This window comes from Rana temporaria, chromosome 6 (genome assembly GCF_905171775.1).
Source record: "Rana temporaria chromosome 6, aRanTem1.1, whole genome shotgun sequence".
In the NCBI taxonomy this organism is placed as follows: Eukaryota; Metazoa; Chordata; class Amphibia; order Anura; family Ranidae; genus Rana; species Rana temporaria.
In genome coordinates this window covers 165,266,565-165,288,851 of record NC_053494.1, presented here as the reverse complement: position 1 = coordinate 165,288,851, position 22,287 = coordinate 165,266,565, and the positions used below count along the sequence as shown (strand labels likewise).

At 44.8% G+C, this 22,287-nt stretch overlaps 1 protein-coding gene across 1 annotated transcript in view; it reads left to right on the top strand.

Annotated features, from left to right (window-relative positions):
• Positions 1-22,287, top strand: part of RAPGEF4 (Rap guanine nucleotide exchange factor 4) — a 198,463-nt gene that overhangs the window by 152,597 nt on the left and 23,579 nt on the right. The window contains exons 23-24 of the mRNA XM_040358501.1: positions 18,121-18,171; positions 22,124-22,211. Of these exons, the coding sequence (XP_040214435.1) occupies positions 18,121-18,171; positions 22,124-22,211 (139 nt within the window). The remainder of the gene's footprint in view (positions 1-18,120; positions 18,172-22,123; positions 22,212-22,287) is intronic.

The window sequence follows — 22,287 nt, the reverse complement described above, 5'->3', positions numbered from 1 at the left end:
TGTAAATATACATTATCCATATATATTCTAGTTGTAGTTAACACTTTGGCCTCTGACCATTGTTCTACTGTTTCCGTGTGGGGTTTCCACATTGCAGTTGCCTTTGGTCACTATTAAAGGCACATATGGCTTACCCATGTGTGGATCCTGGAGGTGCTGATATGAGGAAGGAGGAACCAACCCTGGATTAGAAGGTGGTTTAATAGCATATCTAAGTTTAGAAATACATATTTTGAGACAATAATAAAAAACATATATTGCCAGAAAGAAACCCATGACATAGAGGAGGACGGTTCCAATAGAATACAGAATATCAGAAAGCCATTTACCTAAATTACCAAAAAGATTGTTAAACCAGCCCTTGATACTATCAGAAATACCATCAAGCATGGATTTAGGCCTTCTCCTTAAGGCTGCCACAGCTTCTTTTACCTTGTTGATGTGATCAGTAATATTATTACTATAGTCAGGTATATACGTACAGCAAGTGCTATTAATTAATGCGCATACTCCTCCTTGTTCAGCTAATAAGTAATCAAGGGCCATTCTATTTTGTAGGGCTACTATCCGAAGCTGTTTTTGTTCTTCATTTAGAAGTATCATAGCTTCGGTAGTTTCATTCGCAATTTTTTCCATTATTCGTGCCAGTCTCCTTACCATTTGTATAGCTTTTGCTGGGCCATACATAGGAAGTATTATAGCTGCTAATCTATCACCCTCACTAACATCAAACTGGTCTGGTACATATCCGTCTTCCCAGATTCCATCAGTCCCTTTAAGGAGATGATTGCTGATAGGTACTTCTCTATGTTTCCTAGAGTGCCTTTGGGAGCTTCCTGTTGGGAGGTGCTTAAAATAGCTTACTCGTGGAAATACATATCCTAAATAACAGGTACCTTGAAAGTATTTAGGGATAAATCGGTAGGCATTATTTCCACATATAAAGAACAAGTTTAAGGGAAGTATAGTGCACTCGTAATATTTTAGCATTAAATATGTCTGGAATACAATATCTTTCTGAGTCTGATTATCAATTATATTTAGACATTGAAGACGATCATATACGTTTACTTTGACATTACCATTTTCCATCCATGCATCCGTGGGCTCATTCATACAAGTCCAATTAACAGTGTAACTTATTTCTTCTTGATTGATTTTCACACACTGATGGTTAGATGATGCGTTAGTACAATTCTTTAATTCATATTGACATTTGCTATGCCCTAGTTGATACACAGTGGTGTTTTTATCAGGAATTATAATTGTTTTGTGTTTGCCTCCAATTGTAATGGTAGTATTACTCCCCGGTAAAAATGTACTCTTGTCTGTTCTCCTATAGCAGTATTTCCCTTTACCTGGATATTGGAGTGTTAATCTATACTGTTCAATAGAAAAATTGGCTTTACATACATCTCTAATATTAATGTTAAACTCGCTAGTCTCATTATCCCAGTAAAATTGAGTTGTAGTCAGCGGATAGCCTTGCTTACCATGCTCTATCTGTGCCCCACAAATCCAACAGTTGGTCTTGTTTAGCATAAAAGCAGTTACATTAAGTAAGGTAAAATAATGATTTTGATCAATATGTAAAGCAACGATTAGTGGTGTAACAAAGCATAAGAGCAATACCACCTTCATTCTGCAGGCTCTGTGACCTTTTTGCAATGGCTAGCGTGTATCCAGGAGTCTTTGGATTGGAGTTTCACTGCTGTGTGTGTCACTAGTTGCACCTGAATTTTAGGATTTTAAGTCAGAAATACATTTTTTTAGTCCCAATTTACAGACAAAATATTTGTCTTGCTTCTAAAGACAAATGTCCAACGACCAACATGCCACTGACTTGTTACCGTTGATTGTCCTTGTGGCACTGTCACATCACTTTAAAACATACATAACAAACATAAACTAAATCATCATGCCACCAAAATTCATACGGTGTTAGTATTATTATTTCATATTCATCAGTCCCCACCCTTAACGTGGAGGTTCACCCCAAAACACTCATCCAACATCACATCCATGGGTCTCACACACTTCGTACATCAAACATAACTTTCACACTTAGCCAGCTATACCCTGTAGACAAAAATATTAGCACATTTCTCTAGTAAAACTGCACTTTTCCCCTATTTTTTTTTTTTTTCTTGGCTTTCTCGTGGTACAAAAGCATCTTGGTTGTTATTATTACCTTTGAGATGCTAGTTTAAGTTCATTTAGAGGTTTAGCTTGCTAATTTTTGCAAGATTTAGCATAATGGCCTCTTTTTCGACATCTGTAACATGTCACTTTAGAGACATCATGTTTTCCTGATTTAAAATGGTTTGCAGGTATAAATATACCATTAGGACCTACAGGACTTACATACATTACTTTTTGTGTTCTGGCTTTCTCTTTATCCTCTATATCAAGTTCCATGTTTCTAGCTAAATCCATTATAGAAAGGGACCCCATTCTCCTCCATTCTGGTCTTATTAGCTTTATTCTGTGCCTCACTTTTTTGTTAAAGCCACTCATCAAAGCACTTCTAAGGATTTCATCATTTACTTGCTCATTTGCATTCTGACAACATGCAGTAACATACTCGCTCATTCTTTGAAAGAACATATCACATGTCTCATTTGCACTCTGAGTTGTTTGCAACAGACCAGCCCAGTCACCCCCCTTGTATTGTTTTTGTACTTCTGTACAGAAGATGTTAATCCATTCCTCACCTTTTTTTACATCAATATTTGGTATGGGTTCTTTAAGACTGTCACTGTTATCAATAATTTGATTAGTGATTTGGACACCCAGGCATGCACAACAAGCTATGTAGATATCATATGCTGAACACTGGTGAGCAATTTGTAATGCTTTCATCTTTTGAGTGAAAGCATGTGGATTTCTCTTAAGGTCAGGCATGGTTTTTATAATTATCTGTAAATCAGAGTTAATGAGGGGTACATGCCTTGCCCCATCATTTGGTGATGTAAATTGAGATCTCACAGGCCCCCAAAAATTTGATTGATTGGCTGCATAAGGGGACATGGGAGACTGATGTGTTATCACAGGTCTTCTTGAGGGGGGGGGGGGTTAGGATGGCTGAGAATCCCTCTGCTAGTGGTATTTTTGAATCTGCACCTATTGTTGGTTCTGGGTGGGGGTGCAGATAAGTTATGCACAGTGGAACTGTTCGCTGCCCTTTCATCACTAGTGGTAGGTGGGGGTGGTAATGTAGGGTCTAATCTGCTTACAGTCATTACAGCAATATTGTCATCAAGTTCTTCAGGACTGTATTCATATAACTTTCTCACAGGGCAATAGGTTACTTTTAATCTAGTTTTTAGCATGATTTCACAACACTGACTAGCCCGTCTAATGCCTGCTTGTCTTTTCTTGTTTTAAAAATAGTGTTTTTTTTCTTTTACATTCATTCCAGAATAAACCCCTGTGGGCCTCTATTCCATTTCTTCAAGGGATGAACCGTTCCTTTTCCAAAGTTATATATCATATACTCTTTGGCCGACCAGGAAGGTTTCACAATGGGATTTACACAGATCCTCTTCTGGGGTGTACGCAGTGGTACAATTCCCAGACTTCCTGAAGAATTAATCTATACCTAAGACCCCATGTCATACAGACACAGCGACCCCAGTTATAGCAGGAACTGTATTGTTTGGACTCTATCCTGGCCAGGAATATACCAGACAATACACTATAAATCAATCACACAGACTGAGTGAGGTCACACAGACAGTTTAAGAATGTAAAAAAAAAAACAAAAAAAAAACTTAGAAACACAGAAACACAGAAGTCTATTACTCTAACCACTGAGCTATAACCCCGATCATATTCATAGATATCATGTAACTGCACATACATCATATAGCATCCATAAAACATCTGTGTGTGGTGTCTCCCCGCGCCTTGCCCCTTGATCAAGGGCCTAGGCTTTTCTCCCTTTATGTCCAAAGGTTTAGGTAATTTCAGTCGATTCATGCATAGATTGAGATTATCAGTAGTGTAACTTTTTGATGCTGTTAAAAAAAAAAACCTATATGCATATATTTTGCATTTAGTGAATATACATGTGCTCCACCAATGAACTACTGACTAAATGGATTTTTATCTAAGAAACGCATCGAGTGTGTGGCAGGTGCTCTTTGTATTAGCTGTATTGCTAAAATCAACACTGAATAGAACTGTGTACCAATTTATTAGGAAATCAAACCCAATAGCCTTGGGAAAGGTTTATGTATGAATAGTATGGCCCGGATTCACATACATTGGTGCATATTTATGCAGGCGTATCTTTTTTAGGCTACGCCAGCGGCAAGCATGGAATTCAGGAAGCCAGTGCTCCCCAAGATGCGTCGGCGTGGCGTATATATCGTAGGCGGAAGCCAGCGTAGGTGGAAGTGGGTGTGACCCCATGCAAATGATGGTCTGAGCGTGGAGCAGTGTTTTACGCCCGGCGTATCATGAAAGGCGCATGCGCAGTGACGCGGACGTATGACCGCACCCCTGTGCGCATGCTTACAACTACGCCGGCGCAACTTCCTGGGACACACGCCGAGCGCATAAATACGCCCAGCCATATGCCCGTCCGGCGCAAAAGTACATCCTGCTTGTTTCCCCCCTTGAAGCAAGGCACTTTTGTTGAGCGATGGCAGCTGCAAAGGGGGGACATACCAGGGGATGATCCTCCTCCTGATGCCCCACCCCCCCACCGAGGCTCCCCCCAGACAACTGAGGAGCCGGAGCCGTGGCACCATGCCTGCCCCACGACAGGGCAAATGAGTGCCTTTTTTTTCTTTTCTTTGCTCAGGTTATGAGCTTTTTGTTTTTGTTTGCTCAGGTTATGAGCTTTTTGTTTTTGTTTGCTCAGGTTATGAGCTTTTTTATTTTTGTAGTGACTGCACACGGTCAGTAGTCCAGGCTACAGTGTGACTGGTGTGTGAATGTGGGTGACATGTCTGCCAGCAAAGTGTGTCACCTTGGGTCGTTGGGGAGAGGTTATCCCCACGACCGTGTGAATGTGGTATGAATGGACAGCAACACCATTGGGGCCTTGGCGTGGCGTTGCTGCTCCCAAGTCCTGCATGGTGGTCTTGGGCTAAACCAATGTGAAGTGGATGTGGTGTGTGTGAGCACAGGACCCCAGATGGCAAGTCACTTTTTTTTTTATAAAAAAAAAGTTTTTCATATTTTTTTTTTAATATTCTCTTTAGTTCCTTTTTTTATATATAATTTTCTCTATTTTGTCTTTTTCAATTCGCGGCAGCACCCCCCAGGCCCATGCCTGATGGTGGCCACGCCTGGAATGTTGGCATACAGGTGTTGTCCTGCAAGTGTGGTTGCTCAGCTCGTCCGTAACGGTGCTGCTGCAGCTGCTGTCCAGCTGACCTGTGCACGTCTGGTGCTGAGTTACACTTGCTTTATGTGGAATAACTTTAGGCCGGACGTTGAACTTACGCACACCGTGCATAGCCTGCGCCGGGCGCACGTACGTTTGTGAATCGCCGTATCTCCCTAATTTGCATATTTGTATACAAAATCAATGGGAGCGGCAAATGCGCCCAGCATAAATATGCGCCTACGATACGCCGGCGTAGGAAAGTTACGTCGGTCGTAGGAAGCCTATTTTCAGGCGTATCTAGTTTTGTGGGCACGGCGCACAGATACGACGGCGCATATTTACACTTACGCGGCGTATCTCGAGATACGTCAGCGTAAGTGTTTTGTGAATCCGGGCCAAGGTCTTTTAATAATGTTTGTCCTTTTAACAAATGTCATTTTGTAATAAAAAAATTGTTTTTTTAAGTACAATTCAAGTCGGCCCTTTAAAATCCCACCATAGTTATGGGTTTATACCCTCTGTAGTGATAAATAAAAGTCTTTAAAAGAGCACTTAAAGTGTTACTAAACCCAGGATTCACTATATCTGGTCTCTCACAGGACACAGAACATGGAATTGCAATTATTTTAGTAAATATAAACTGCTAAATACCTTTTCTAATTAGCAATATATAGCAGTCTTGTGACTTCTATCAGTTCCTGGTAAAACTTGTAGGAGGAGTTTTCATACTGCACTGAGCTGTCTTATCAGGATCCAGGACCTGTGGCCCTCGGTCTGGACAGTGCTGATCACATGCAAAAAACAAACCTCTCTAGCAATACACACCAAACTGAGCATGTGCATCCTGACTCCAAAGGCTCTGTATTATCAGGACATGTCCTGCAGTCAGTAAAAGAAGAGGAGGCTCTGTGCATACAGGATCAAACAGCCTTTATACACAATGCAGAGGATTACCCCTTTGGTTCCACAGTGAGTATAACAAGCATGCTTTACTGCAAATGCATACTGATTTTACTCTTGTGGGTTTAGTAACACTTTAACCATTAAGCATTTAATGATGTTTAAAAAGTGCACTAACGTTAGATTTGTTAATACATTTCAGGAGACAGACTTTGTCATGTCTGGCGATATTCCTTGCTCTACTTACATTATACTTGACAAAAGATCCATTTATAATGAATCGCATGGGCAGATTAAACTTTGTATCCCACTGCAGAAAACAAAATGTCGTGACTCCATATAGGTTATGAACCACATGGACTAAACTTCATGTGTCGAAATCTGCTAAAATGTATTAAAAACAAGGTTGATAAATTTTGTCCTGGTCATTAGTATAATCACACTTGACATTTTAGACGTAATGTTGCATACATTATATGTTCAGTCACAACCTAGCGCTGTCCATCACTCCATAAGCTCGCCGACCTCAGCTTGTTCACACTGACATGTCATACATTGGGCTATAAAATTCACGTTAGGCTCATGAGGTCAGGTGACAAGCAATTCAAAATGTAGCAGATGAGAAATACAGAAAATGCACAAATGAATACAAATGATCTGCAAACATCTTGATTGTATTGTACAATGTTTCAGCACATTTGTCATGAAAGGATTTGATTCTCTCAAATGTTGCAGAACAGTGCTGCCAAAATGTTATACTTACCAGGGATTTCTATCAACTAAAGTAAACCTGCCACAAACCTGGGCAATGCAAATGGAATGTATAGTACAAAATACAAAAGTAGAGGTCACCTTATATGAAAATTGCATACCAGAATAAGCCATACATCCAGGGCCAGCCCTACAATGGGTCCCAGTGGGTCCATTGGACCCAGACAAAGCCCCGGACAATTTGTCTGGTTAAAGATCGGTCCACTTTTTGCAATGCGTCGTGCGACGTGGCTCCCAAACAAAATTGACGTCTTTTTTTTCCCACAAATAGAGCTTTCTTTTGGTGGTATTTCATAACCTCTGCGGTTTTTATTTTTTGCGCTATAAACAAAAATAGAGCGACAATTTTGAAAAAAAAATCCATATTTTTAACTTTTTGCTATAATAAATATAAAAAAAAATGTCCTCAGTTTAGGCCAATACGTATTCTTCTACATATTTTTGGTAAAAAAAAAATCGATATAAGCGTTTATTGATCGGTTTGCGCAAAACTTATAGCGTCTACAAAATAGGGGATCGTTTTTATGGCATTTTTATTAATATTTTTTTTTTTACTAGTAATGGCGGAGATCAGAAATTTTTATTGTGACTGCGACATTATGGCAGACACATCGGACACTTTTTACACATTTTTGGAACCATTGTCATTTTTACAGCGATCAGTGCTATAAAAATGCACTGATTACTGGTAAAATGACACTGGCAGTGAGGGGGTTAACCACTAGGTAGCACTGTAGGTGTTAAGTGTGCCCTAGTGAGTGCTTCTTACTGTAGTGGGGATGGGCTGTGTGTGACAAGACAGTGATCACCGCTTCCGATTACAGGAAGCTGTGATCACTGGGGTAGATTCAAAGAGCAATTGCGTCTGCGTAACCATAGTTACGCAGCGCAATTGCTTACCTGCGCCGGCGTTACGAATGCTCCTGATTCAGGAACCTCGTTACGCCGACTGCAGCCTAAGAAATGACTGGCATAAGGCTCCTTATGCCGTCATATCTTAGGCTGCATTCTTACGCAGGCCGCTAGGTGGCGTTCCCGTTGTGGTCAGCGTATAGTATGCAAATTGCATACTAACGCCGATTCACAACCCTACGCGAGCCCTGCGTACGCAGTTTACGTAGTTTGCGTACGTCGGTTTTTGCGTAAGGCTGCCCCTGCTAATAGCAGGGGCAGCCAATGCTACGTATACCCGTCGTTCCCGCGTCGCGAAATTTGAAATTTACGTTGTTTGCGTAAGTGAATCGTGAATGGCGCTGGACGCCATTCACGTTCACTTTGAAGCAAATGACGTCCTTGCGACGTCATTTACCGCAATTCACGTCGGGAAATTTTCCCGACGGAGCATGCGCACTACGCTCGGCGCGGGAATGCGCCTAATTTAAATGATCCACGCCCCCTACGGGATCATTTAAATTGCGCGTGCTTACGCCGGGCATTTTGCCGGAGCGTCCACGCAATTTACGGAGCTACTGCTCCGTGAATCAAGGGTAGCGCAGATAATTTGCGGGGGCGCTTTTTGCCCTGCGCCTACGTAAAAACTGTGCAAATCTACCTGAATCTACCCCACTGTCATTGTCACTAGGCAGAGCAGAGAGATGCTTGTTTACATTAGCATCTCCCCGTTCTTCCTCACTGTGAGACGATCGCGGGTATCCCCACGGCAATCAAGTCCGCGGGACCTGCGGTCAGGCTCAGGGAGCTCGCAGAACGCGTCCACAATGCCGCTTCCTTAAAGGGGACATACAGGTACGTCCTTTTGCCTAGGAGTGCCAACGACGTATAAGTGCGTGCGGCGATCGGCAAGCAGTTAAGAGGGGCAGCAAATTGAACCATGGCCGTCTCTCCTTCTTTTCTATTTACCCAGCAAATTTCCAATCAAAGTTTTTTCCCCAGCAGTTTTGCGTGTCATGACGACAACTGCCTCCCGGGCCGCTCCACCTGCCCCAATACTAATCTAGCAAGCCGCTATACTACCCTAGCCTGTCTATATACTAACACAGCCAGCCCCTATACTGCCCTAGCCTATCCATATACTACCCTAGCTTGTCTATATATTACCCTAGCCTATCCATATACTACCCTAGCCTGTCCATATATTACCCTAGCGTGCCCATTTACTACCCTAGCCTGTCCATACACTACCCTAGCCTGTCCATATACTACCCTAGCCTGTCTATATACTACCCTAGCGTGCCCATTTACTACCCTAGCCTCTCCTATACTACCCTAGCCTGTCTATATATTATACTAGCCTGTCTATATACTGTACTACCCTAGCCTATCTATATACTAACCTAGCCTGTCTATATACTGCCCTAGCCTGTCTATATACTGCCCTAGCCCGCCCCTTGGAATTGAACATAATGGTATGTCATATAATTTTGTAGATAGACAAGGTGCTGAATGTAAATCTGACTTCCTGATAAATTAAATTTTAGTTTTAATTATCATGATATAAAATAATGGATGTGGGTGTGTTTTGGTTGGCGTAATTTTTTTTTTGGGGGGGGGGGGGACATTTTATTCTTGAACCCATGCAGCACAATGTCCTGTGCATACATCTGTGGCCAAAAGTTTTGAGAATGACACACATTTTCACAAAGTCTGTTGCTTGAGTGTTTTTAGATATTTTTGGCAGATGTTACTATGGTATACTGAAGTGTAATTGCAAGCATTTTATAAATACCAAAGTCTTTTATTGTCAATTATATTAGGTTAATGCAAACAGTCAATATTTGCAGTGTTGACCATTCTTGTATAAGACCTATGCAGTTCTCCCAGGCATGATGTTAATAAATTTCTGGGCCACATCCTGACTGATGGCAGACCATTCTTTCATAATCAATGCTTGGAATTTGTCAGGAATTGTGTTTTTTTTTTTTTACCCGCCTCTTGAGGATTGACCACAAGTTCTCAATGGGATTAAGGTCTGGGGAGTTTCCTGCCCATGGACCCAAATGTTTTCAATGTTTTGTTCCCCCAAGCCACTTATCACTTTGCCTTATGGCAAGGTGCTCCATCATGCTAGAAAAGTATTGTTTGTCACCAAACTGTTCTTGGATGCTTGGGAGAAGTTGCTCGGAGGATGTTTTTGTACCATTCTTTATTCATGGCTATGTTATTAGGCAAAAATGTGAGTGAGCCCATGACTAGTGTAGTTTCCAATGTGCCACTCTCTATGCACCCCCTCCCTCCATTAAATACTTCCCCTTTTTACCCCCCACTTTCCCGTAACCAGTTTACCCCAGTAATGAGACCGACACAGTGAATTGGAGAAAATTGGCCACAACAGCCATTTTTATTTTGTAACCAAATCAATATTTAACCAAATTATTAACACTTTTAATATTTTAACCCAATCCCAACTGATCCTTGACAGTAACTACCCCCATTAACCTTTTTTACACTGCGGTACCAATTACCATAACCCAGGCCTCCAGCCGACCCAGCTCTGAGACCCCTTTTTAACCCGCAGTGCACCGTAACCGTATTGCAGCAGACACCGTTCCACTGCAATAACCACCATAGGGGGCCATCCCATCGATGAGCCCCCCAACCATTTCCATTCCATCATTTCACTGTCACCGTCAAGGACCAAGGACACCGCCTCCGCTGTCGTGACAACCCGTCCTTATACCTGCAAGAAAAGAAAACAAACGCACCACACAACAAAAAGAAAACAAACAAGGGAGGGTGGGTGGGAAATCCTGCCTCCCTCTTCTCACTCTGCCTGCTTGTGGTTTTTGGCGCCGATCCCGCCCCCTATATATAAGGCTCCGCCCCCTCACCGGACTGCTCCTCCAGCCACTCCCCTGAGACTGAGAGCTCTCCTGCTGTCTTAACCCTCCGTTGCCCTGGTTCCACCCCAGTCATGCCAGCCCTACGTTTATTCCTTGTGCTTTTACTCCGGGCTTTTCTTGACTAGTGTAGTTTCCAATGTGCCACTCTCTATGCACCCCCTCCCTCCATTAAATACTTCCCCTTTTTACCCCCCACTTTCCCGTAACCAGTTTACCCCAGTAATGAGACCGACACAGTGAATTGGAGAAAATTGGCCACAACAGCCATTTTTATTTTGTAACCAAATCAATATTTAACCAAATTATTAACACTTTTAATATTTTAACCCAATCCCAACTGATCCTTGACAGTAACTACCCCCATTAACCTTTTTTACACTGCGGTACCAATTACCATAACCCAGGCCTCCAGCCGACCCAGCTCTGAGACCCCTTTTTAACCCGCAGTGCACCGTAACCGTATTGCAGCAGACACCGTTCCACTGCAATAACCACCATAGGGGGCCATCCCATCGATGAGCCCCCCAACCATTTCCATTCCATCATTTCACTGTCACCGTCAAGGACCAAGGACACCGCCACAGCCCGGAAGGAAAACCCCCCTTTTCCTTATGGGCCCCCCCACACCCGCAGGGCTCTCTGAACCCCTTCCTGTATCCCCATCATCCACAAGTCTGTACCCACATCCGTCAGATGAACACCATCCTTGAGCAGATACAAACCCACATTAACCTCCAACTCCCTGTGTCTCACCCCTAAACCCCCGTGTTTAGCCACAAACCTCCCTAGTACCTTGTTTACTTTCACCCTTCCCTTATTGACCCGATCCACCGACCTTGCCATGCGCCATGTACTTCGCGCGACAATGTCTGACCAGATGATCAACATGTTGGGGAAAGATGCCCGCATCGTCAAGACGTCCGCCTTAACTGCTGTCATCAAATCCCCTATAGGCCGGATCCCCAGGTCATTCCCCCCGACGTGTAACATCAACACATCTGGGGGTCGGTCGAGCCGAGCATAGCGCTGTACTTCCGACAGCACCCTGCCCCAACCCATCCCAGGGATCCCCAACCAACGAATAGTAGCCTCCTGACTGGAAATTCCCAATTGCCTACCCCCTGGCCTAGCATCCGCTCTTCTAGCCCCCCTACAGACATAAGAATGCCCCATGATCCATACGAGGCGCGCCTGTCTTCCACCTGAAAAAACAAACAATAAATCATGACTATTAACAATTTGCCCCCACAGCAAAGATACCGGCCTTTCCCGTAGACTACTTTCTTCCCCCCCATTTATTAATCCATCAACAAATGAGGGCGAACATACGAACGGAATCTCCTCGACTCCCATCTCCCAATCCGCTTCACTGCCGCCTCATCCAACCCACACCGGGCCGCCTCGGTTGCCGCCCCGATGCGGAAGGAGTGCGAGGCAAACAGCCGCTCGTCTAACCCCACCATCTTCAAACATTTTTTAAAAATTGCAATGAATTGAAATCTTGAAACAAAAGACCCATCCACGTGTACCCAAAACGGGCCACTAACCTCAGGGCGTCCCTCTGCATAGTCCCTTACCACCCTTACCGGACACATCTCTGAACCCGGCATCGCATACAAAATTACGTCCCTCCCTTTTCCCATCTGATCCGTCTTTGACCGTCTCAGCCGAAAAACCACCCTATCATCATGTGACCGTACGTCCCCCCCCAAAAAACCCCCGGCCACCCGTTTTGAGGGACTAACCAACTCCCCTATCCGAAATGCCCCAAAAAATGCCACCGAAAAAACCGCCCGAAACAAACGCATTTCGTATTCAGACGAGCAGACTTCCTTTAAAACCCCAAAAATTCTCCCCAAAATCGAAAATGACACTGGCCTCCGCTCGTCCTTGTACTGGCGCCCTTTTTTGTATCCTTTTACTGTCTGTTTTACCCAAAATGTTTTCGTGAGGTCTGTCCTACCCTCCAATTTGAACCAAAACGCTAAAGCTGCTAGTTTTTTCTCTAAAGCAGATACCGACCCTCCCTTCTCTATATGTCTTACCACAAAATACACCACTAACAAGCCCATATCGCCTTCGCCCAGCTCGGCGCCTGCCAGCCGTCTGAAACTGGCCCATTCCTCCCATACTTTCGAGTATGCAGCCCATGTCTGCCCACTCACCGACCTCCTGATCCAGTCTGCAGCGGCTCCAATGCCAGCCCCCACATCCACCCAGGGCAAGGAACCCCTTCTGCATCCGCCCCTGGCGCCAGCTCCCTGAACCTGTCCCACTGAAATCGAGACAAGGCATCAGCGAGTTTGTTATCCACCCCCGGGATGTGTACAGCATACAAGAATATGTTCCACTGCAAACAACGCAACACGAGATGGCGCAGTAATCTCACCACCGGTACCGATGAACCGGAGATTCGATTAATGACTTGTACCACCCCCATGTTATCGCAATTTAGCCTGATCTTCAAATTTTTGCATTCTTCCCCCCACAACTCGATTGCCACCACCACCGGGAATAGTTCTAGCAGCACCAGGTTCTTCTCAAAACCCGCTGCTGTCCATGACCTAGGCCATGCCTCAGCGCTCCACCGCCCCTTAAAAAAGGCCCCATAACCCGTGGACCCGGCCGCATCCGTGACCAAATCCAGGTCAAAGTTGCTGACAGGCCCTGACATCCAGATCGCCCTTCCATTATACGTTTCCAAAAACGTATCCCAGATGTGCAAATCTGCTTTCAGCTCACCCGTTAGACGGATATAATGTTTCGGCGCCTTCACCCCCGCTGTTGCTGCCGACAGCCGTCGGCAAAAAACCCTCCCCATAGGGATGATGCGGCAGGCGAAATTCAACTTTCCCAACAAAGACTGCAGGGACACCAGCTGAACCTTGTCCCGCCCCAGCATCCCCCGAATCTCCATCCGAAGATTCTCCACCTTGTTCATTGGAAGCCTACACTCCATAGCCTCGGAATCAATCATGATTCCCAAAAAACTCAACGCCGTGGTTGGACCCTCCGTTTTGTCGGCTGCCAAGGGCACTCCAAACTTTTCCGCCATGTGCTGCAACGTTGCCAACAATATTGCGCACACATTGGACGACGGGGGCCCAACGCACAGGAAGTCATCCAGGTAGTGGATTACTGAATCCGTATCCGCCACATCCCTGACCACCCATTCCAAGAAAGAGCTAAACGTTTCGAAAAACGCGCAAGAAATCGAGCAGCCCATTGGCAAACATCGATCCACGTAGAACTCATCCCGCCACCGACAACCCAACAGCCGAAAGCTGTCTGGGTGAACTGGCAGTAAACGGAACGCGGCTTCAATGTCCGATTTTGCCATCAGGGCTCCCCTTCCGTACCGCCGCACCCATCGTACTGCCGCGTCAAACGACGTATACGATACCGTGCATGCTTCGGGATCTATAGCGTCATTCACCGACCCCCCCTTTGGGAAGGACAGGTGATGAATGAGCCGAAACTTGTTTGGTTCCTTCTTGGGAACCACCCCCAGAGGGGACACCACCAAATCAGGCAGCGGCATCTCTGTGAATGGCCCTACCATCCTACCCAGCTGAACTTCTTTTGCTAATTTTTCTGACACTACCGCCGGGTTTTCTAAGGCAGACCGCAGGTTCCTAGCCAAGGGTGGCACCTTCGACAAGGAACAGGGAATGATAAATCCCTCCGAAAACCCTGCCGCAAGCAGCCGCGCTGCCCCTCTGTCTGGGTACCTATCTAGAAAAGGCCCCATCTTTTCCACCTTCACTGGCGTTCTCCCCCTTTCCAGCAGCATCCCCCCCCCGCTTGCCCTTTTTGAAGCAACGCGACAAGGGGTGAGCCCCCCCGCATCCGGAGCATTCGTGTTTAAAGCGACAGGCTCCTCCATATTTGCAGGAACCCTCGTTAAACTTCCAGCACCCCCCCATTTTTTACCGGCCGGTGATCCGGAGGAGGGAGTACCCCCGGCCCCGCCCTGAAAAAACGGTGTATTAGGCCGTGGCGCAGAAATTATCCGCATCCACAGGCTTATATCCTTGTGATCCCAACGTATAGAAGGACGCACAGCCCGCCGCTGGCGAAACTGTTCGTCATACCTCAACCATCCTGTCCCCCCATATACCCTATATGCTTCACCTATCGCGTCCAGATAGCAGAACAGCGCAGAACAGTGTTCCGGGCTCTTCTCCCCTATGACGCTGGCCATAATCACAAATGCTTGCAACCAGTTAGTGAAAGTGCGAGGAATCAGCCTGTACCTTCGCTTCTCCTCGTCGTCCTTTTTGAAACTATCCGGCTTCACCCTATCCAAGTTAAACTTTTCTAACGGTAGGAGGGAAAAAATCTCAACGTACTCACCTTTTTGTATTTTCTCCCGAACCTCCTGTTTTAGATGTGACCCCAGTGGCCCTTCAAAGCAAATATATACTTCACCTTTTGACCCATCGTCCATCCGTACCACATCCGACCTGACCCCCGTGTCACTACTTGCAGTGCTATCTGGCACCAACCCCGTAGTCCCCCCCACCGTGGAAGGTAACCCCCCCGCAAAGGGAACCCCGCCCACTGACCCCCCAATCCAAGGCGCAGCCTGAGGAAGCGTTCCTCCAACTCCCCCTTTCCCGGCAAATCGATGCAACAATTCACCCAAACCACACAATAATTCTTGCATCCCCCCAGGGGAACCCTGGGCAGCAGGAGCTAATCCCGCCACCCCGGGGGCCCCGGCTTGCGTTCGCACTGAACTCCCCACATTAACAACATTTTCAGGAGGACCCCCGCCCCCCCCCCAACAGAGCACATAAAGCATTAACAAAATCCCCAGATAAATTATTAGCGGACTTACCAGGCTGGCCGGGACCGTCCCTCACAGCCGACACTGGCAACTCCATCGTAGACGAATGCTCCCTCTCCTCCTCATCATCCGATCCTGAAGCTTCCCCCTCCGATCGATCTTCCGAGGCCGGCGTCCCTGGCGAAGTCTGCCTCCCAGGCGTGGCAAGCCTGGAGGCCGTAGATCCCAGCCTCCCGGCGGACCGTCCTCTCCCGATCGACCCGGCCGTGGATGTCCCTGCTCCGCTGCTTCCCCCGCTGGTACTTCGATCGGCATCCCTCAATGTCTCTGTTGTTTTGCTAACCCTTGTCCTGGACTTGGTTGTAGTGTTCCTGGCAGGCCCCCTTGTAGAGGAATTCGGCTTGGATTGTCGGCCCCCCCTCCCTGCTGCAGTACTGTTAGTTAGGGGATGAAAGGCCTCTGCCATGCTGCTATGCCTCGTGTGTGAGGATCGGGCGCCATTTTGTTCCGAAGCCCCGCCCCCCGGGCCTAAATTATGTGTGCCAGCACCCCCAGCCGCAGCGTGGCTTCGCTTGGCTGGAGGGGGTGAAGGGTGGCTTTGTGGGCTGCTATTAGACCGCCGGGACCGCGGTGTTGGGGTAGGTGAGTAGCGCTGCGGTGCTCGTGAGCGCCGAGCGCGTGGGGTTAATACTGACTCCGTCTGGGACCCCCCCGCCTCGTCTATCAATAAGCCCCCCACCTGAGATTCCAGCCATCCTTCCTCCTTGTTAGCTGCTGCTGCTCTGAGTCTTGCTAGGATTAAATCCACATCCATTGCTGCATTCGTTTTTGGGGAAATAAATTTTCTGATCTGTGTGAGGGAGCAACGAGAAAATCCTGCCTCCCTCTTCTCACTCTGCCTGCTTGTGGTTTTTGGCGCCGATCCCGCCCCCTATATATAAGGCTCCGCCCCCTCACCGGACTGCTCCTCCAGCCACTCCCCTGAGACTGAGAGCTCTCCTGCTGTCTTAACCCTCCGTTGCCCTGGTTCCACCCCAGTCATGCCAGCCCTACGTTTATTCCTTGTGCTTTTACTCCGGGCTTTTCTCTCCCTTGGCTGAGAAGCAACCCCACACATGAATGGTGCCAGGATGTTTTACTGTTGGCATGACACAGGACTGATGATAGCGCTCACCTTTTCTTCTCGGGACAAGGTTTTTTTTCCAGATGCCCCAAACAATCGGAAAAGGGCATTCATCAGAGAAAATGACTTTATCCCAGTCCTGCCTTTTGCAGAATATCAATCTGTCCCTGATGTTTTTCCTGGAGAGAAGTGGCTTCTTTGCTGCCCTTCTTGACACCAGGCCATCCTCCAAAATTATTTGCCTCACTGTGCGTACAGATGCACTCACACCTGCCTGCTGCCATTCCTGAGCAAGCTCTGTACTGGTGGTGCCCTGATCCCGCAGCTGAATGGGGGGGGGGTGTTAATTGTACTAGGAGATTTAAATACACTAGCAAATTTAGGCCAGATCATGGAAGCTAGAAACTTATAATCAGTTTTAGCAAACAAGTTTTCCCTTTTGGGATAAAGGTTTAAAAAAAAAAAAACGATCATTGTAAACACCCCTGCCAGTGTTGAATGGTTTGTCCCATCCCAACTGATACATGTGGAAGAGAGCCTGTAATACAGCCATCAAATCTATGAATTTGTAAGCTGCATTTTAATAAACGTTTGCTTTTGGGTTTAATGCTGCTTTAATTTTATAGTTTGTTCCTTTCTCCACCTTTTTTCCCTTTTTTATTCCTTGAGTGGCATGTTGCGTTTTAGATCTGGTACTATATCACTATAAAATGTGTTCAGCAGAGTTCCTGCTTAATCAGGAACAGATTTTAAATAGGAATCACCACACCTCTATGATTGTTATCCAATGACTGCAAATATTTTGTGTGCGGGTTTATGTGTGTATGCTTTAAAGCCACGTACACACGATCAGTCCATCCGATGAGAACGGTCTGATGGACCGTTTTCATTGGTTAACCGATGAAGCTGACTGATGGTCCGTCGCGCCTACACATCATCGGTTAAAAAAACGATCGTGTCAGAACGCGGTGACGTAAAACACAACGACGTGCTGAAAAAAACGAAGTTCAATGCTTCCAAGCATGCGTCGACTTGATTCTGAGCATGCGTGGGTTTTTAACCGATGGTTGTGCCTACTAACGATCAGTTTTGGAATCCATCGGTTAAATTTAAAGCAAGTTGGCTTTTTTTTAACCGATGGTTAAATAACCTATGGGGCCCACACACGATCAGTTTTGACCGATGAAAACGGTCCATCAGACCGTTGTCCTCTGTTTAACCTATCGTGTGTACGAGGCCTAATAGGACTTATGTTTAAAAATAGGAAAAAAGGGGAAGACTGCTACATCCTGAAAATGTAGCCGTCCTGGTTCATGGCCTATCCAGGGGCTGGTTAAATAATACCTCAATGTGTCCAATCAAAATGCAACAGTTTGTAATTTCTGTCTTTTAGAAACTTCCAAGCAAGTTCAAGAAGATCTATGCAGAGTTTGAAAATTTAATGGTGAGTAAAGGAAATATCTTATTATAGAGTGTACAGTATATATGTATATTTATATATATTTACCGTAATAGGACAGTTGAAGCTAATCTCCGGAATGTCAGAGAGAAACAGGTTGTTTACCATTGCTGATCATTCTCTTAAATTTCTAGTAACTGTAGAGCAGGGGTGTCCAAACTTTTTTCAAAGAGGGCCAGATTTGACGAAGTGAACATGCGTGAGGGACGATCATTTTGCCTGACATTCTTTAAACCAGTAAAATACAAAGTTTGTTCGTCCGAGCACTAATGCACTGCCCAACAATAATTCTCTTGCCTTTGTAGCTGTGTGTGGTGAAGAGATGAGCTTGGGCGTGTTATTTGGATATATACAGTAAAACCTTGGTTTGAGAGTAACTTGGTTTGAGAGCGTTTTTCAGGACAAACAAAATGTTTTAGTAAATTTTGCCTTGATATACAAGCGATGTCTTAAGAAGAGAGGCGCCTCTAGGTGTAGAAATATTTAATGAAGGTACAACATTTAGCAACTTATTGCTACACTTAGAGGTGCCTCTCTTCTCCTCTATACCCTATAAAAAAATGCTTTGATATACAAGTGCTTTGGATTACAAGCTTGTTTCTGGAACGAATTATGCTTGCAAACCAAGGTTTTACTATATATATATATATATATATATATATATATATATATATATATCTTTTGTTGCCCCCAACAAATCCCTGAGCGTCGCTCAGGACTAAGGATGAGCTTGGGTGTGTTATTTGGATATACCATATTTATCAGCGTATAACACACACCTTCACTTTAAGCACTTCAGCCCCAGAAGATTTTACCCCCTTCCTGACCAGAGCATTTTTTTCTATTTGGCACTGCGTCGCTTTAGCTGACAATTGCGCGGCCGTGCGACATTGTACCCAAACAGTAGAGCTTTCTTTTGGTGGTATTTAACCACTTAACCCCCGGACCATATTGCTGCCCAAAGACCAGAGCACTTTTTGCGATTCGGGACTGCGTCGCTTTAACTGACAATTGTGCGGTCGTGCGACGTGGCTCCCAAACAAAATTGGCGTCCTTTTTTTCCCACAAATAGAGCTTTCTTTTGGTGGTATTTGATCACCTCTGCTGTTTTTATTTTTTGCGCTATTACTTTTTGCTGAAATAAATATCCCCCAAAAATATATTTAAAACATTTTTTTTCCTCAGTTTAGGACGATACGTATTCTTCTACATATTTTTCGTAAAAAAAATCGCAATAAGCGTTTATTGATTGGTTTGCGCAAAAGTTATAGCGTTTAGAAAATAGGGGGTATTTTTATGTAATTTTTATTAATATATTTTTTTTACTAGTAATGGCGGCGATCAGCGATTTTTTTTCAGTACTGCGACATTATGGCGGACACTTCGGACACTTTTGACACATTTTTGAGACCATTGGCATTTTTATAGCGATCAGTGCTATAAAAATGCATTGCATTCAGGGCAGGACTTAGGGTGGTGGGGGCCCCTGGGCTTGAGTGTTGAAGGGGCCCCCTGGAGCCGAGAATTGGGGGGGATCGAAGTTGTTGAGCGGGGGGGAGCGCATTAAAGTTGTTGAGCGGGGGGGGATTTTGCAGTTGTTGAGGGGGGGAGTGCCTCTCACCTGTGCCAACAGCCGGGGCCACAGACTGTCATTAGCCCGGCTGTCGGCTTTCTTCCCTTCAGCAGCCACAGTCCTCCACACACCACTCCGGTTCCTCCTGCTTCCGTGCTGCCTCCTCTTGCAGTGCGGGAAAATTAACCCTTTTGCGGGACTGCGGGAAGAAGCTGTCTGTGCGGGAAAGTCCTGCAGAATCCGTGCGTGTTGGGAGGTATGCGCAGGGCCGCCATCAGGAATTTTGGGGCCCCTTGCACAGCTTAAGGCATGGGCCCCCTGAAGCAGAGAACCTAGGGGGGGTGGGGGTGCTGCCGCCTGAAATTGAGAAGCGTGGGGGCTGCCGCAAATTGAGAAGCGGGGGGGGCCTTTACAAAAAAAAGAAGAAATAAAGAAGAAAACAAATATATATAAATATATGTAGCCATCCGGGGCCCTGGGGACCTCTGGGCCTTTTAATAAAAGAAAAAATAAACCTCTGGGCCCTTTAATAATAAAAAAAAAAAACATTTATAAAAAATACATAAAAAAAGGGAGGTTGCCAAACCCGGGGGCCCTGGGGACCTCTGGGCCCCTGGGAACCTCTGGGCCTTTTAATAAAAAATAAACAAAAATAAAAAAATAAAATAAAAAAAGGGGGGGTTGCCACATGGGGCCCTGGGGACCTCTGAGCCCTTTAATAAAAAAAAAAAAAAAAAAAATATATATATATATATATATATATAAAAAAAAATGTAATTTTTTTTATAAAAAAGGTGGGTTGCCATCCGGGGGCCCTGGAGACCCCTGGGCCCTTTAATAATAATAATAATAAAAAAAAAAAATATATATATATATATATATATATATATATATATATATATATATATATATATATATATATATATATATATATATATATATAATATATATAAAAATAAATATATAAATTTTTTTTTTTTTTACAAAAAATAAATAAAAAAAAGGGGGTTGCCGTCCGGGGCCCTGGAGACCCCTGGGCCCTTTAATAATAATAAATATATATATATATATATATTATATTATATATATATAAAAATAAAAAATATATAAAAAAAACATTTTTTTACAAAAAAAAAATAAAAAAAAGGGGGGTTGCCGTCCGGGGCCCTGGGGGCCTCCGGGCCCCTGGGGACCTCCGGACCCCTAAAAAAAAAAAAAAAAAAAAATTTTTTTTTTTTTTTTTTTTTTTTAAAGGGGGCCCCCTATTGGGTGGGGCCCCTGGGCTTGAGCCCAGTCAAGGCCAATGGTAAGTCCGGCCCTGATTGCATTACTATAAAAATGCCACTGGCAGTAAAGGGGTTAACACTAGGGGGCGGGGAAGGGGTTAAGTATGTTCCCTGGGTGTGTTCTTACTGTGGGGGGGTGGCCTCACTAGGGGAAACACTGATCTTCTGTTCATACATTGTATGAACAGAGGATCAGCGTTTCCCCCCCCTGACAGTTCCCCGCTCTGTAACGAGCAATCGTGGGTGCCCGGCGGCGATCGCGCCCGCCGGGCACCTGCACGGGTGTCATGGACGAGCGGGCGGCGCGCACGTGCCCCTAGTGGCCACTAAAAGAGCCGACGTATAGCTACGGGCTCTCGCCCAGGAGAGCCGACCTGCCGCCGTAGAATGACGGCGGCTGGTCGGCAACTAGTTAATTACCTCTGCAGTTTTTCTTTTTTTGCACTATAAACAACAACAAAAAAATCAATATTTTTTTATATTTGCTATAATAATTATCCCCAAAAAATATATAAAAAAAAATTTTTTCCCCCTCAGTTTAGGCCGATATGTATTCTTCTACACATTTTTGGTAAAAAAAATCTCAATATGTGTATATTGATTGGTTTGCGCAAATGTTATAGCGTCTACAAAATAGGGGATAGATTTATGGAATTTTTATGATTTCTTTTTTTACTAGTAATGGCGGCGATCTGTGATTTTTATCGGGACTGCGACATAATGGCAGACACATCAGACGCTTTTGACACCATTTTGGGACCATTGGCATTTATACAGCGATCAGAGCTACAAATAGCCACTGATTACTGTATAAATGACACTGGCAGGGAAGGGGTTAAACACTAGGGGGCAATCAAGGGGTTAAGTCTGTCCTAGGGAGTGATTCTAACTGTAAGGGGGGTGGTCTCACTAGAACATGACAGAGATCACTGCTCCTGATGACAGGGAGCAGTAGATGCCTGTCATGTTGCTAGGCAAAACAGGGAAATGCCTTGTTTGCAATGTATCATCTACTTTGTTCTTGTAAGTAAAGTGATAACAGGTGCAGTATTACTAACATTCCTTCTTTTTGTTTAAGGACCCATCAAGAAATCACAGAGCATACAGGCTGACTATAGCTAAACTGGAGCCACCAATTATTCCATTTACACCTTTACTCATTAAAGGTAATTTCATATTTTAATCCTACAAAGAGAAATGATGACTTATTAATTAATTATGTCTTTGCTATTAATTCTCAGG